Source organism: Parasteatoda tepidariorum, chromosome 1, assembly GCF_043381705.1.
Source record: "Parasteatoda tepidariorum isolate YZ-2023 chromosome 1, CAS_Ptep_4.0, whole genome shotgun sequence".
Lineage (NCBI taxonomy): Eukaryota > Metazoa > Arthropoda > Arachnida > Araneae > Theridiidae > Parasteatoda > Parasteatoda tepidariorum.
The window spans coordinates 49,236,803-49,254,494 of NC_092204.1; the positions used below are offsets into that span (position 1 = coordinate 49,236,803).

Sequence of the window (17,692 nt, forward strand, 5' to 3'; positions counted from 1 at the left end):
GTAAGAGATTACCTGTATGATTTCATGATAATCATCTCTAATGCAACTTAGCTAAAATCAGTATCTGATCGTAGTTCAGAATCTTGATTTACCTATCGATTGATAATTAGACAGTTTCTTGGAACAGGAGCTTGTTCATGAATTATTAAGTAAGAAATAATGAATGGAAATCTTCAGGTTGAGATAGTTATTTTCAGTTTGTGTAGGCATAGTTCTTAAAAATAAATTTACACCCAGTAATAAGATTCAAGAACTACCCGATGGGTATAAAAATGTTTTGATAAGTTTTCTTAAAAATATTGACTCCATACATTTTTCATTTAATTTTTCAACTATTTTCATATGATATTTAATCCTGATTACAATTTGTTTTGTGGTTGTTTAAAATTATTTTCACTTATTTTGTAAATTATTGTTTTAAATTGTCCTAAACTATTGTGTTTGTGATTGTTTAAAATTATTTTGGACCGTGTTCAAATCATCGGCAATCACTTCAACGACATATCACGTCACCAACAAATAATATCGCCGACGCGATAACTATATCGATAACTTATATCGCCGACATCACTTCAACGACACGGTAACTCCACCGACAGCTTACACCGACACGCTCATTTAACCGACAACTTATTCGCAGACACCTCATTTTACCACTACGATCACTTCGCCGACACCCTACAGCTCGTGTTGTTGGCACGATCACATCGTAGATATGATTACTTCGCCGATATGATCATTTCGTTGACATGATCATTTCACCGACTTGACCAATTCAGCTTCGATTTCTGCCTAATATCATTTACTATTATTCATCAAGTTTTGTTCTCTAAAAAAATGTCTTTATTTTTTTATAAATTTTTATGTGCATTAGTTCGTGGTAGTCATGAGTATGTTCTGTATTTTACGTAAAATTCGGTTATCGCTTTGACTTTGGGAAGAAATTATTAAGTAGTAGCACTATAGATAATTCTCCAATTTGAATTGGAGTGCATGTCAACTTAAATTTTTTTATTTTACTTTGATTTTACGAAATATTTGTTTTTAGAAATTAATTCAAAGTGTTTATTTAAAGTTTCGGTAAAAAAGAAGCTTGAAAAATTTTTATTATTTAGAAAACAAATATTTTCATTAAAATTTTAAACTGTTTTGGGGTGCTGTTTTTGAAAACACTTTATCCGAACACATGGTTATACATATAATTGTTTTTATAGTCCCACATATAGGTAGTTTAATATTTTTTTACCTTCGTCATTGAAAGTTTTGCCATTACAATTTCATTTTCGCGAGCCCTTTTTATATACATCACGAACACGTTGGGAATTTAGCAGGTGGAGAAAAATGGTTTTTAGCATGATATGCAATACAACGTAGCAACAGAAAATTAAAGCTAATATCGGTTTTTATATCAGTTACATTGCATATCTATATCGATTACAAACGTATCTAAATATATTTAATTACATGGATAAGAATAGCAATAATTCTGAACGAGGCTAGTTAGCAACAGAAAATTGAAGCTAATATTGGGTTTTACATCGTTTACATTGCATATCTATATCGATTACAAACGTATCTAAATATATTTTAATTACATGGATAAGAATAGCAATAATTTTCAATGAGGCTAGTTAGTAACAGAAAATTGAAGCTAATATTGGGTTTTACATTGTTTACATTGCATATCTGTATCGATTACAAACGTTTTTAAATATATTTTAATTACATGGATAAGAATAGCAATAATTTTCAATGAGGCTAGTTAGCAACAGAAAATTGAAGCTAATATTGGGTTTTACATTGTTTACATTGCATATCTGTATCGATTACAAACGTTTTTAAATATATTTTAATTACTTTGATAAGAATAGCAATAATTCTGAATGAGGCTAGTTAGCAACAGAAAATTGAAGCTAATATTGGTTTTTATATCAGTTACATTGCATATCTATATCGATTACAAACGTATCTAAATATATTTAATTACATGGATATTAATAGCAATAATTCTGAATGTAGCTAGTTAGCAACAGAAAATTGAAGCTAATATTGGGTTTTACATAGTTTACATTGCATATCTATATCGATTACAAACGTATCTAAATATATTTTAATTACATGGATAATAATAGCAATAATTCTGAATGGGGCTTGTTAGTTATTTTTAACATGGTTACTTATTATATTACATACTTGTAGTAAAGGATGGGCGTAAAACTCGTTTAGGAAGTCCATGATGGTGTCTGCACGTAATGTTGTGCTACAGACAACGACATGTTTCTCACTTTGAGCTCTGTGCATGCTGTAAGTGGCACCTAGCTTCTGCCGCTCCATCCATGTGTACGCCAGCTGTTCAAACTGAAAAAACCAAAACGAAATAAACTAAAAACTTTTGGAATATATTGGTATGAAAATATTTTATAATTTTAAATAGAAAAGTTAATTAAATTCAAATTTTTTTCAATTTTGTACTGTAATAGCAAGCAGAAAGTTTCTTTAGCTAGATTCAGGCAGTTTGTCCCATTTTGTCAGTCATAATGATTTTATGTTTAACTTGATTCTGTAAAGGAAAATAACTTCATGGCAGATTTTTGGACAAAAAGCTTGCACTCAGGAATGCTTTTTAATTAACATCGAGAAGGCTAATGGCGTCAATCTAAATCTCAAACTCTGATAAGGACATTGTTAATCTAATTTTTTGTAATTGTACTTTTTAATTTCTAAGTCTGAAACTTTTCAGAAATTAGTTTGTAAGATTTAAGGACAAAAGAGCATAACCACAATTGCTAAAATATAAATGAATTGTTATCGTATTGTATTAGCAATAAATATATTTCTATTCGAATGATACAGGAAGCACAAACTTGCGAATAAATGAAATGTTTTGAAAATAATTGAATTCGAATTGTTTTCTAAAATATTAAATATTAATGTAGATGTAAAAGATTTTTTAAATTTGGAATGCCATACAGCGGAGGTGTCACTGTTTGACGATTCTGACTGTTTTCTACAAATATAAAGTACCAAATTTCTTCACATCCTGCTAATTCTTTTAATGACTTACAACGAAATTTGAAGCAACCCTGTTGAAAATTTTACAAAAAGTTAAAAATAACATTTTTTTGGTATAAAGTTATAAAAAATATTTTTGATATAACTTTTATTATAAAACTTGCATGCTAAACAACATATTCTTAGCTAAGGTGACAAAAGTAAATTTCATTTCATAAATTATTTTTCTAGGTTAGTAAGTATTTGTATGCAACGATATACTTACAAATACTACGATATACTTACAATGACGTCACCTGTAGGCATCCAATGGGATACCTGAAAGTGACGTAGCTTCGATCCTGATTGGTTGTTAAAACGTTATACTTATTTACGTCAGCAATTGTTCTTTCCATTCTATTTCAAGTTAGCTAAGCCCCTCAAGTATCAACTCTCATGTATCAAAATTTAAATGAAACAATCCGTATTCTTTAACAAATATTTAAATTATTTCACTATATATTTCTTACTTATCACAAAGACAGGCACAAAGCCATGTAGAACATAAACTAATTATGCATCGAAGTTGCCAGGTACACAAATCAAAAATACATCACTGTTACAATAAAAAACATATATAATGAATCTAAGGTTCAATCACGGTGAAAGTTTAACTTATAAATTAACTATTTAATTAACATTCTAACTTATTTGGAGAAACTTAGCTCAACTTTGACACGCCGCTTTGCTTATAAAGAATCAGCTGACACTGACGTCATAGGTCACATGTGTGGATATTCGTGATCTTCTTCTTCCTTAAATGCAAATAATCAATTGAGAAAATTGGTCTTGAATGGAAAACAATAGTCCTGAATATTTTGAGGAATATTTTTTCCTTGAACTCAAGTGGCATTGCTTATTTGTTGTTTGAGAAGAGGATTTATAATTAAGACGCAATTTCATTATAAACTGTGATTTAAAAGGGAAAAAAACTTGAGTGCCTTGGATGATCTGCAAATTTTTTATAAACGGCTTTACTATATATTCCAGTTCAACAAAAGCAAAGATTAAAATTGTGCTTTGTCTTTTTTTTCTTTCTATTCCTATTATTAGTTCACTTTCTCCCTATATATATTTATATATCTTGTTCAAATTTTCAATCGTTAATAAAATAGTTTTTATTTAATTTCTAATAATTTTTTTTAAAAATGTAGTGGATGACACACAGTTTTTTTTAAATATTAATTCATTAATTAAATTTAATTAATTAATTATAGTTTCACACGGGAGAAAAATATTTATCTTATATAAGATATTTAGCTGGATATAAATTTATTCTTTGTTGACCTTTGTTGACTTCAATTTTTTAAAAATATTATTTGTTTATTTGAGATCACAAAGCTGTATGAATTGAAAATGAAATGGCTGGAGGATTATTTATTACCAAAAGAGGTTTAAAAACATATTCCCCAAAAGCTTATTAAAAAAAAAGAAAGAAAAAACAGTTTCTGTCCAACTAAATCCCTGCTTGAAAAAGACTTATCTTTTTCTTCTATTTTGTCCTAGTGAGTTGACAGTGGAAGATATAATAAATTCAGCTAAAAAAATATAGGTCACCAAAAGTTTTTAAAAATACATCCCTCCTCAAAAATATAAACTCATATATTAAAAAAATATCTCCCGAAACTATTTTCCAGTTATAAAACTTCAAAAAAGTATTCAAAATATTAAAAAAAAAGTATTCCTCTTAAATAAATGTGGCAACTTGTCCCCCTTGATACCGCTAGATCATTTGTAGAATTTAAAAAAGTATATTTTAATCCTTTTTCTATTTCTCTTTTATATATAAACATTCGAAGTTACATTTGCCTGATGTTTCGAAAAGTAAGTGAAGAATATTCAAAAGTCAAGAGATTTTTTTTATAAAAAAATAAGTCTTTCACTATAAAAAGGGAAAGAAAATATCGAATTTTAAACTTGAGATTTCCCTAAATCCACAGCCTGCAGTCTTCGCTATGAAAAGATCAGTTATTCACAAAGGTTTGAGCTCACTTTCACACTTTGAACAGGAAATGAAATGCGACTGAGTTTACAGAAAGAATTATTGCTTTTTCCTTCCTTGTAAAACCCCCAAGAGGAAAATTTCAGCTGCGGTCGTCTTAAATGCCGAGACAGAATATCCTTTGCAAAATACTTAAGCAGAACTTTTAACTGAGTTCAAAATGGTAGGGCTTAAAATTGTCTTTTCAGGGAATTTTTTTAAAAAACTTTTATAGAATACTAAATTAGCAAAATAAATGATTTTAATTTGATGATTGTGAAGAAAGCTAAGGGCTTGAAAGATAAACGACAGTGACAATGGAAGATAGTTCACTCATTTTAAAATCGACTTGGAAAAGTAGTTTTAACAGAACTTTATAACCGTCGTTGAACAGCCGACCCAATTTTTGGGTTTACGACTACTAATGTTCAACTACGTAGCCTTGTAATTTTGAACCCAATCCAGAAGACAAGGGAACTCCTGTTTCAAGTATTGGGAGAAATTTGCCTTCGTGGAGGACCTTCTGATGGAACTAACCCGCATTTGGGTTACATGGAGATGAAGACCACGAGGACCACCCAAGATTAGCCTGACGACAAGGGGACTTTAACACATGATCCTTCTACCACTGAGAATATTTCATGCCAGTACTGTGGTCGGTGCAAGCCGGATGCGGAATTCATATCAACCAGCCATCGCTGGGATTTGAACCCGGTTCACCTCATTGGGAGATAAGCGAAAATATAAGTGACTTTGCTAGTTTTAAGCGTTTCGATCAAAAATGATTTTTCCAGTTGGAATTTTATAGTATGCTTTCAACTATTTCAATCATCAACTGTTTTTTCCTACGTTGGGTTAGCACCACTAAAATCAAAATAGATAAGTTTGTGACGTAAATATAATTGAATAAGTATTTAAAAAGGTGTATCAAAACACGTTTTCACTCTTTTGCCATAACACTATCAAATCTTGCTTTTATAAACTTAAATCATCATCATCCAACCATGGCCATGCACCTAACTCCATTTAGGATTCAATCTTTTAACGACCATGATAGGAGTTCCATATAATTTTTACCCTGGTCAAATGTCATGGACTGCTCTTCAGCTGGCACTCCAAACTTTTTCTTCTTCTTCTTTTTTTCTTTTCTCCCAGACGTGGATACGTACCTGGCACTCCAAACTACCACATAACAACCAACCAGAGGATTTTCAACCACGATAGATTTAAATGTGCACCTTGTTGCGTATACCCGTTACTTGTTTTGTCGGCCTCGAGGATCGAACTCACTACTACAGCTCACCAATCAGTGGTGTGAGCCATGCCATAACCATCTGCTCCAACGGAGTGTATAAACTCAAGTCATGTGAATTTATCCAGAATTAATAAAACAAAATTGAAGTTACATATTAAATGTCAACTTATCTGGAAAACTGAAGTTGTGGTAAATCTTGACTACCACGAATTCAATAATACTAAGTTTAATTTAATTTTCTTTTGGTTAGCGTTGTTTTCGATAAAACTAATAATGGGAAGTTACTGGAAAGGGCAGTAAAATATGCAAGTGTTTTACTAAGTGAAAATATATCGAGATGAAAATTAACACGGTAAGAATTTTCTTTTTTTAATATAGTGATAAAAAAAAGCTAATTACAAAGATATTAGTGTCATTGATAACTATTTTCGAGAATTACGATTAGGATAAATCTTGACTATTACGAAAATTTGTAGCATGGCTAAAAAAGAAGTATTCCTAGTACCGGTGTGCTTTGTTAACAAAGTTTATTATTACATAGTAATATCACAAATACTAATTAAAAAAATCATATACTGTTGGTATAGATTATTTCATCCATAATGTGCTTTTTTCCCCCGAGAGCCTCGGGCAAAGCCGCCAGTTAAAATTGAATTGTGTGTACCCTTTGATCTTTTGCTGAGAAAACACTCCTCAAAGTAAATTTCCTATTATCTTCTTATTCCAATGAATAATCCGTATGGAGTGTCTTTAATATTTATGAGCTTAAAACATATGAATGGCGGTCAAACTCTCAAAATCTGGTTTATTTTAGATTTATAAATGGTAAACAATGGGGTCTCGTCTATCTTCTTAAAAAAATAAAAATGAACAGCTAGTTGGTTTATGTAAAAATATTTTAAGTATTTGAAAAAAAAAATTTTTTAATTTGATCGTTCAGATATCATCTCATTTATTTTCATGGCTGGAAAAATTTGATTCATGATTCAAAAATACTTTTTCATGATTAAAAAAACTTTCTTTTAGTTCTTTAGAGAAGATTGTTATAACTTATTAGGTTGTTTACAAGCACCTCAAAAATTGCAACAAGCTTTAGCCCCGACGAACCAGCTTTGATTTATATTTGGATTGCTAAGCTAGTTAATATTAAAATATACTGAGTTTTATTTAATTTTTCTAATACAACGAAATCTATATTTTAAACACATTTTGCATTATTATATTTTTATGAAAAGAGATTTTACTTGTATGGAATAAGAAATTAGCTCTATTCAGTCATTGTTAAACAATGGTTATTTTTTAATAAGAGAGTTTCAAGATGAGACAACATTTCATGTTGAAGTTCCTTATTTTCGAAGTGAACTTAACTTTATTGCTATAACAATAAAATTAAATCCTACGTCAGAGTTAAAACGAATTATTCATGAAATAACTTTAATTCTAAAACGGAAATTTATCTGAATGTTTCTTTTCCCAAAAGGAAAATAATATTTTCATTTAATCCTTTTAATCTGAGTCAAATAATGCCAAACTTCAAATTTCATGGACATTTACTGTCAGGACTTTAAAGAAAGCAGGGCTCATAAAAGAAAGAAAAATAATGAAGCACTCAACGCAGTATCATGAACGTCGCGTGTAATAAAATTTTTATTTCGATATTAAAATTTTTAGTGAAAACAGAGTGAGTCTGGCTGAAAAGATTGCAAGTTGTTTTTGGATGTAATTAGTGTGGTTTAATAAATTAATATACTTTTTTAATTGTCTCTATTTCGAATTATACCAAATCAAAATTTTGGTGAGTTTGTGAATTTGCTAGTCTAGACCCAGACGTATCAGCAATTTCCTGACTTTTATATTGTTCAAAGACATACTTTTTATTTTATTTATTTTTTCAGAGAATCAAGAAAAATCAGAAATTAACATATTAAAAACAATAACACATAATAAAAACAGTAACACATAATAGAAACATTAACTAATAATAATATATAACAAGTAAAGTTTGAGTAAGAAATAGTTTAAAATTATTGTTATAAATTGAAAATGTGTTCATATTAAAAAAGAAATAAAAGTCAGTCGAAATGAAATTACCTGCGTAGGAAGAACGATGAGAGCGACACAAATCATCACGACCATAAAAAGTTGTGATGGCCAAACATCTGGTCTGTAGTCACCATATCCGACAGTCGAAAAAGTAACCACCACAAAGTAGAGGCTTTTGAAAAGGTCCACCTCGTAGTTGCCGGAACGTTGGAAGTGTTGGAAACCACAGACACTAAAATAAAGCCTTTGAGATTAATTTACATATAATTTTTAAAATCATATAATTACATAAATTTAAGCTCGAACAGCCAATAAAGAGAAATTTCTTTCGGTGGTGGTTCTTTGAGCGAAAATTATTTTTTCAGGAGAAATATAGAGAACATTGCTTTTTATGCAGGTTCTTAATATGAATGAGAATTAACTGAACTAGAGCCCCTGAATTAGACATAGTATAGGAGCCTTAAACTGAACAAATTTGACTCGTAATATGGCTCAAAGGAAACGAGATAGCAGTCTCATTTTAGGAAATGAGGTAGCCTAAGCCGGCTGTCCCAAAAATGACCGACAGTTTGAAAAATCAATTAAAGAGAAAAAGGAGACGTAAATCTACAGTTTGTTCTGCCTTGCTTAAGAAATAAAACCTTGATACAAATTAAGTTTTAAAATTAATCATGAAGTTTGTCAATGCTTCTGCTAACTAAAAAAGAAGTCTAATTTTGCAGCAGGAAAATTTCAAGTGAAATATTCCCACAAGTTTTTGAATTACTGACTGCGTAACAGTGTTTCTGAAATTGATGGTTATTTTGAAATCATTGCTAATTTTCTCAGTGTTTCTGAAAATGATAGTTATTTTAAAATCATTGTTAATTTTTTCAGCGCTTCTGAAAATGATGGATACTCTGAAATCATTGTTAATTTCCTCAGTGTTTCTGAAAATGATGGTTACTTTAAAATTATTGTTAATTTCCTCAGTGTTTCTGGAAATGATGGTAATTTTGAAATCATTGTTAGTTTTCTCAATCCGGCAATATCATCTGTTAGCCTATAGTTGCAGTTAGTTTCTTACACGGTATTTATACTTGCTTTTGTAATTCGAAATAGCAAAATTACTTATCTTATTTCAATTCTTTATGCAAAATAATGCTTTTTCAAACAACATTTTATTTGCGGATGTAACTTAAAAATAAACTTTATTTTCAGATATATTAAAACTGACTTGAAAATACTTCAGATTTTTAAAATATAGAATGAAAGAGGATTGTCTGCTGCTCAGTTTTGACATGTTTACAGATTTCAAGATCCTTATCCTAAATTTTGTGGGTGTGCTGAATTGCTTTTTTCAGAACATGACTATTGTAAAACAAACTATCAACCTATAATTGTTCATGGAAGCCTGATTATTACAGGCTACTCAAATGAACAAAGTTAAAATGCTAAAAAATGTTAGAATGAATGAGAAGTAAACTATGATTTGTTGATATTTCTTTAACTATAACAGAAAAAATATGTACCTCAGACGAGTTTAATGAATATCCTAAAATCAATGGTTTATTTTAGTTTAAATAAATTCTTCATTGATTTATTAGCTGACAACATTTTTGTGCTAAACGCAAGAAAAGACTTGCAATATTTTGACTTTGTCAGTTTGTCATATCAGAGATTATCTTAGAGTCCATAAGCTCGAGCTTAGTCTTACAGAGTAACTTTCCCAATGGGAGTATAACCATGAAACCAAGTGTAAATTTAGATATCTAGAATATCCTTAAGAGGATCAATGAAATCTAAACTTATCAGTCTGGATACAATTCCAGCATAAATTTCTCGCTTAAAAAATGCTCGATTATGATTTCCAAATGCTCAAAATAGTATCGAATGCAAATAAAACTTAGTCATAGATAATTTCCCAGTACTCAAAAAAAGAAAGGTAAAAATGGACACTCTAGTACTCGAGATATGGGTAAATACTCAAAAAATAATGATATAAAAGTTTGAAATCTATACCATAAAGTGGGGTTGCTTTGAAGCACTTTTGAGACTTTTGTTTTAATATTTTGTTAAAATCACAATGAATATTTCATGAATTTCTTTAATGTTTTACCTATATATTCAATGAATATATAAGTAAAACTTTATTCTAAATGCTGAGGAAATTTTCAAACAATGTTTTCCGTAATTAAGTACCATATTAAGTTAGGTGGCTTTGGGACACATAATTTTTCGCCTTAAAGACTATTCTAGCCCATAGTAAATCTTCCTAATATCAAATATAGAGACAAAATTTTTTAAACTATCTTCAAAAAATTTAAATATCTAGTTTTTTTAAAGAGTTTTTCAGAAAGAAAACAATAAAAAATCCGAAATAAAAGCATTAATTTTTTTATAGTAGTTATGAGCAATTATACTTCAGAGTTATTATTATTATTTGCTCTATTATTACTATTAATTCTGTTATTAGAATTATTAGTTATGTTATTAGCATTGACAATTTATTATTATGAATTATATTATTATTATGTATAATTAAATTTTAAAATCTGCATTGAATAAATTATTAGAAATTTTGTTCGGATGCTGGATCTGTCTTTTTATTAGATTTCTCTTGTACCAGACAAAATAACGTGGCTTAACGGTGTTCCTTATTTAGATTTAACAACAACTGGTGCTGGGGACAGTTAAGGGGGTCCTCCTGGGGTACAGTTTGCTAAAATACTGAACAACACAATATAAATTATTAGCATATAGTATTTCGGATTTGGCTTTTCCATGCATTCTAACTTCTTCCACCGTTCTGTAAAAGGAATTCAGTAATATTAACGATTTTAAAGTGACAGCTGGGTTGGTTGTGCAAAGCCGTAATAATCTACAACCTCAATAACCTATAACCCAAAGTAAATCTATAACCTCAACAGTTTTTTTTCCATACACAAACAAGTTTTTTTTGTAAAAGTTACGAAGTAAATCCATAGTCACAACAGTTTTTTACTTCACGGGAACAAGTTTTCTTTTTGAAAGTTGCGAAGTAAATTTATACTCGGATCAGATACGGATATTTTATGTCAACACTGTTGTCCGAGTGAGCCGGACGCTGTCATCACTGGGATTCGAACCTGAGTTATCTCATTGGGAAGCAAGTGCTCTATCACCTTAGTCACCATGGCTCTAGTGTCTTACTAAGAAGGAAAGTCTGATAATTCTTTTACCTTACTTAGTCTTAAAATAAGTCTTACATATTGAAATCATATTTGACTGTAATTATATTATATCAAAATATATTTAAGTGTATATCTGGAAAATTAATTTACAGAAAAATTCTATTTAAGGAAAGGTAATAATCAGGTATGCTATCAATTTGACAATAAATTTGAATCACATCAATAAGAGCAAGTTTTATCGTATAGTTAGCAAAACTGGAAAATAGATTTTGAACTGATGGCTTTAATACGTTTATGATCAGGTTTAAGAGCAGTGAAAAATCATCTAGCGATAAAAAACAGCTTTAAATAATCAAATATACAGATAAAGTTCGAAAACAAAGAGCACTTTTTACAAAGATGGAATTGAGATTTCAAAATGACGATTACTGTCCTGATTCTTGAACACACATACTGATCACTCATATATATCAACACATAACCAAAACAATTGTCACTTAGTCACCCTCCAAAGTGCAATATGTTTGGTTATCATGTATAAACCAAAATTCATTAAGGTTTTTAATACGCTATGTAAAAGAACATATTGTATTAAATACAATATGTTCCTTTTATTAGGGTTCTGAATATAACTTAGTTTATTGATTATATACTTCTAATGAGACTTAGTTAAGCTCCTCGCAGACAGCAAGAGAAACACAACCAAATGACAATTTTTGTGGATCAATAAATATAAGTTACTGAAAACATGACAGATGTTTTGAATTCTTCTACCGATTCTGAGACTGAGAAAAAACTCTGGAACAGTTTTATTAGTCTTTTTTTTATTTTGTTATGGTTAGCTGCCATTAAAAAAAACGTGTTTCAAAGTAATTTCACTTGTTACTGAAGCAATAAAGAAAAAAGAAAACAATGAAAATAAAAAGCAATTTTCTTGAAAAAGCAATTATTCTTGAAATAAAAGTATAAAATTTCTTGTAAATAATTGTTAGAAATTTGCTCCGTTTTGAAAGAAATTGCGGAATCAGTATTAGGAAAAATTTATAATTATTTATTAAAATTTTGATGTTTTTTAAATTAAATAAAACATTTAAAATTATTCAATTTTTTTAAAATCTAATTATACAAGTTTAAAATCATTAAAAAACACCCATTCAAAAGCGCAGTGAAATATTAAAAAAAAAGATCAATATAAAGTTAAGAAAATTTTTTTAAAATACGTATTACCATAGCAAATTATATAGCATGTAATGAATTATATAGCTTGTAATAAATATACTGTGTATAACAAGATATATTATTGACAAAATATGTCTTCAGAATGCTAATCTGTTTAACTTCACAAGTTTGTTTGTTTCGATTTGTTAGTTTTCTTTTAATATTTAAACCAAATTATTTAAAATCTTTTGAAAAATTATAGAAATTGTATAGAGTACTTAAATAACTGTAAAAGAAGGGAAGATGTAAGCATTGTAAAAAAAAAATAAATACAGAATTCAATCCATTATTATAAGAGAAAAAATATAAAATGAATTTCTATTCGTCTGGAGTGTTCATTAAGTATGTTCTAAGTATTAAACTAGTAATTATACTGTGTTTTCGAAATGTCCTCCAGTTTCATTATTTTCAATAATTAGGGAGTTGTTTTTTCCCCGATTGCATTCGAAATGGCTGGCGAAATTGAAGTGATACTTCATTGTGGTTTATTGGAGAAACATAGATAATATAATGCGCGTGCGAAGCAAAAAATAAACTATGGATATGATAGGGATATGATTTATGTAGATAAAAAGTAAATAGTTATGTAGTTAGTTGAGTATTAAAATATATGATGTATATATTCTTAATTTAAATAATGTGAATTAATAAAAATAATTATTGAGTTCAAATTATATTACTTGATTCTTTGATAAAGTTAAATGAGTTCAACTGTTGCAATGCGGTCAAGAAGTTTTAAAAAACACAAATGAGCAAAAAAGTGTAATTTGGCCGTAGTTTGTCAAGAAAAATAAGAATGGGTAGATGTGTCAATAACTTTTGCAGTTTGAATTACCTTCACAAAAACACGTGCAATCATAATTTCTAGCTTAAAAGCGGAAAATGCTCAAAATTGAAATTATAAAAATTGTACTGAATTTTGAATCTTTAACAAGGAGAAAGTTCCAGACGAGCCTGCTTCATACCACCCCTCGTTTAAGTACATATATTTTTTTTATAGCTGTCTGCGAGATAGATTCTTCAAACTGCGCTTGCTCGATTTTATGGAGAAAAATCTTGATTTGGATGCCTGCAAGCGATGCCATCTTAAGTAAGGCATTTGCTTACTGCACGATTAAGAAAAAATAATCTGGTTCGATACACACTCGTGACGTTACTTACAAGTATCCAATTAAATCTGATCCGAACATTTATTTAGCATAATAATTAATCATTCCTAATTACCATAATGTTAACCAGTCAGGCACAACCACGTGATTAGACCGAACCATGTAATTTAAATCACATTAGGGCCCAATCACGAATTCTTCTTCTCGAGTAGTAAATACCTAATTGACTGGAAAATCGATCTTTAAATTTGGTTTACTAAATTTTCATGAATTGTCTAGCAAAAGAAAGCAAATTAGTAAAATGTTTTTTAAATAGGGATCATTTGACAATACTTTCCCGAATCAAAGCAGTGGATTTTCTTATACATGTCACATTAAGGCCCATCAATCATATCGAGTGTTAGCTTATAAATATATTATTATGTGTAAGCTTTGTTTCGTCCATTTTGTCATGCTTATGAAAATATTTGTCATTAAAATTCCTTTTCTTGAAGGAAAGTTTTAGCCAATTTGGTATTACGATGTCATTTTAGTGTATGCGATGGTGCGATTTAGTCATTTTAGTATGTGCAATAGTGAACTTGGCACATTCATGTCAAATAAATTCATATCTACTTGGCAATTTCTGTGACAAACCAAACTAGCAAACCAAACTAGCGTAAGAAATGAATAGCTACTTTTAATTAATAAATTGTAGAAAAAAATCGAAGGAAATCTTAAAATATTTCAAGTTAAAAAAATATTTTCTGGGAATCTTCTTAGAGTCATTTATATAAGCAGTTCAAAATTTCTACTGCCGTGCATTTGACTTATTATACAAAAAACCAAATAACATTAACTTTTTCCAAGATATTTTTTTTAATAAAAATGTAAAATTTATTTTCCGCAAACAAAAACTGTCATTTACAAAGTAGTGCAGTTTTTTTATAACATGCCGGTTTTCGTTGATTTGTATGCTATTCAAATAACTAGTGATTATTATTATTATTTTTTGACTCAGACAATTATTCTTAACTGTTTTAAACAATCGAAATCCAAACTTTTAATTTAAAAGCATGTTTCGAAAAATAAAATAAAATTGAAGTATCACATATTTGTGGCAATTTAATATGTGAGTAATTTAATTATTTAATTACATTTTCACTTAAGTGTCAATTTAAATAGCATTGTTTAGCGTAATTTATAGCATTCATAGTGAATCTGAATAAATTGCTATTTTGGCCATCGTTGATTGTGATATTTTATCACAGCATTGACATTAAGACTATCATCTTTTTTAGAAAAGCATTGCTATTACACTAATGACATCGCTTTTATACTAGTATCGCCTTACAAGAGAAAATCAATAGTCAATAAAAAATATCTTTTATGATCCAAACACGATTGATATCTCTCCACAATTATTGCTATTGTACTATAATTTACACAACATTCCCTTTTAGATTGCCGTTGTTCTCTTTAGATGGTGCGAGACGGACCACCCTAACTTTTAATATTATGATCGAATCTTCACGTTCTATGACTCAATCTCAACAGTTTGGGACGAACCTCAAATATGCTAATTAATTAGTGGAGACGGTATTTTAAGTTAGGAAACCAGACACAAAATTAATAAAATTATGCTTGCTTATAAAACCATGAATGTTTTTGCAATAAAGCCATAAAATTGATTCTAATGCACATGAAAATACTTATTGTCTGCAAATAACCATACGAATTGATAAATAAATAAAACTGTAACAGGGAAAAAAATAAAAATGTGACTACATGCATTGTAAAAAATTCTAGTTTACCTAAACATCAAAAAATAATAGCAACTATTCACAAAAATGTTTTACAGCGTATAAAAAAAAGAAAATTGTATTTCTTTATCTAAAATTTGATCAACAAGATAGTTGGTTTGCTAATACTTCTTCGAATGTATAGTAATTTAGATCATCATAAGCATTGGCACGACAGCCCTTTGTGAGCCAGGGCCTTCCTCAGAAGCTTTTCCCATTCTGCCCTTCTCCCAGAAATTGTTTTCCAGTTCTTTACTTTTAGGATGGCAAAATCCTCATCCACACAGTCCTTCCATCTCTTTTTGGGCCTTCCTCTTGGCCTTTTATTGGGGGGGGGGCTGCATTAGAGACTCTCAATGCTGTTCGTTCTGGGCTCATTCTCACTACATGCCCGGCCCATCTCATTCTACTTAATTTAATAGATTTAATGATATCAGTCACATATCAGACAGCAGTCACTTTTATACTGTTGCCTCTTTTCCAATAACATTATTATTGGATGGACATTGTTATTAGACGAACATCGTTGATAGAATAACATTGTTTTTAGACTAACTATTAGACTAACATCGTTAATCTAGGAGAGCATGACAACATTTCATTAAACATGAATTAGTGTTTTCCCACTACCTCTCTTCTAATGGTGTAAAAATGATATCTGGTGATGTCTGCCTTCTGATAATGATGTCTACAAGTTTAAGAAAGAAAGAAATACTCTAAAATTTTTAAAACAATAAACACGAAGTCAATTAAAACTGTTAGTTTTCCAAAACTCTTCGAAGAGTTTTGGTACGTAAGCATCAAGCACATGAAAACAAAAAATGAATGACATAACGAACTTCGAAAGCTCTTAAAGTCGGTAATGCAAAATACAAAAGCTTACTACCTTATATCAAAGCTAACTACCTTATATAAAAGCTTACTACCTTATATCAAAGCTAACTACCTTATATAAAAGCTTACTACCTTATATAAAAGCTTACTACCTTATTACTACAAACTTATTTTACTTAATTAACTGTGATATTTAACTTTAAGTTAACGATGTACATACTTAACTGTAATACTTAAAAACATATCTGAGGATGGCATTGAATTTCATTAATATTTACAGCAAACAATAAGTTTAAAATAACTCCAAAAATATTTCAAAAAACATGATTATTACAGTTTTACAAAATTTTTAATAACTCTGAATTAAACAGATGATTTAGTAATCTTTTAGCACACTTTCATAAGTATTCTATTCAAAAAAGAAATTTTACTTCTATTGTTTTTGAAACAGTTTCACCATTTATCTTCCTGTTCTTTTTTTCCTCATTTCTTTACAGAAACCGATTAAAAGATGTAATATTTATATTCTATTTCACCCGATTGCGCCTTAAACAGCTATGTTTCATGTTCTCAGTGATTATCTCAAGCAGCTTCCTTTCTAATTTTTCTCTTTAAAATAATTGTTTTTAAAAAAAGTTTCTATGTAGAATTGATACCATTAGTTGCTGATTTAATGCATTGTATACGAAAAAAAAAGAAAAAGCATATTTTACTTGTCAAAGCATATATCGTCGATTCAACAAAGTGATTTATCAAATTTGAAAAAGCTTTTAATGAAAGAGTTCTTGTTTTATTTTGTAAAATCAAATTTAAAAAAAAAACGGAAACGTCTTAAGTTTCAAAGAAATTAATCCCTCGTTTTGTTGTTTCTTTCATTTATTTAAAGAGAAAATTTGAAAGGATAATTTAATTAATCATTTTGAAAATTGAAGAGTTAAAATAATTGCAGGTGCGTGGGTCAAATGAAAGTTTGGCAAAATTGAAGTTAATGTTCAAATTTCTGAGTTAAGAAAAGTATTTAAAGAAGATTTAATTGTTTTAAACATCAACTTCTTGCTTTAATCAGACAAGATGTCTTACTTAAATTTTAGTAAATTTATTGATACTTTTTATTATTTGCATACAATTTACTAATGTTAATTACAAATAATAATATTAATTACATATATTATATTAATATCGTATAAGTAATATTTATTAGTACTTTTAATGAAATATACTTAATTTGATACCCAATACCGTTAAGAATTATTTTTGGTACAATTAAT

At 29.1% G+C, this 17,692-nt stretch overlaps 1 protein-coding gene across 4 annotated transcripts in view; it reads right to left on the bottom strand.

Annotated features, from left to right (window-relative positions):
• The window catches only part of LOC107438721 (potassium channel subfamily T member 2), a 497,563-nt gene that overhangs the window by 69,563 nt on the left and 410,308 nt on the right, over nt 1–17,692 (bottom strand). For all 4 annotated transcript variants that reach the window (XM_071179918.1, XM_071179919.1, XM_043041898.2 and 1 more), the window contains 2 exons: nt 8,379–8,562; nt 2,194–2,358 (listed from right to left, as the gene is read on the bottom strand). In XM_071179918.1, the coding sequence (XP_071036019.1) occupies nt 2,194–2,358; nt 8,379–8,562 (349 nt within the window). The remainder of the gene's footprint in view (nt 1–2,193; nt 2,359–8,378; nt 8,563–17,692) is intronic.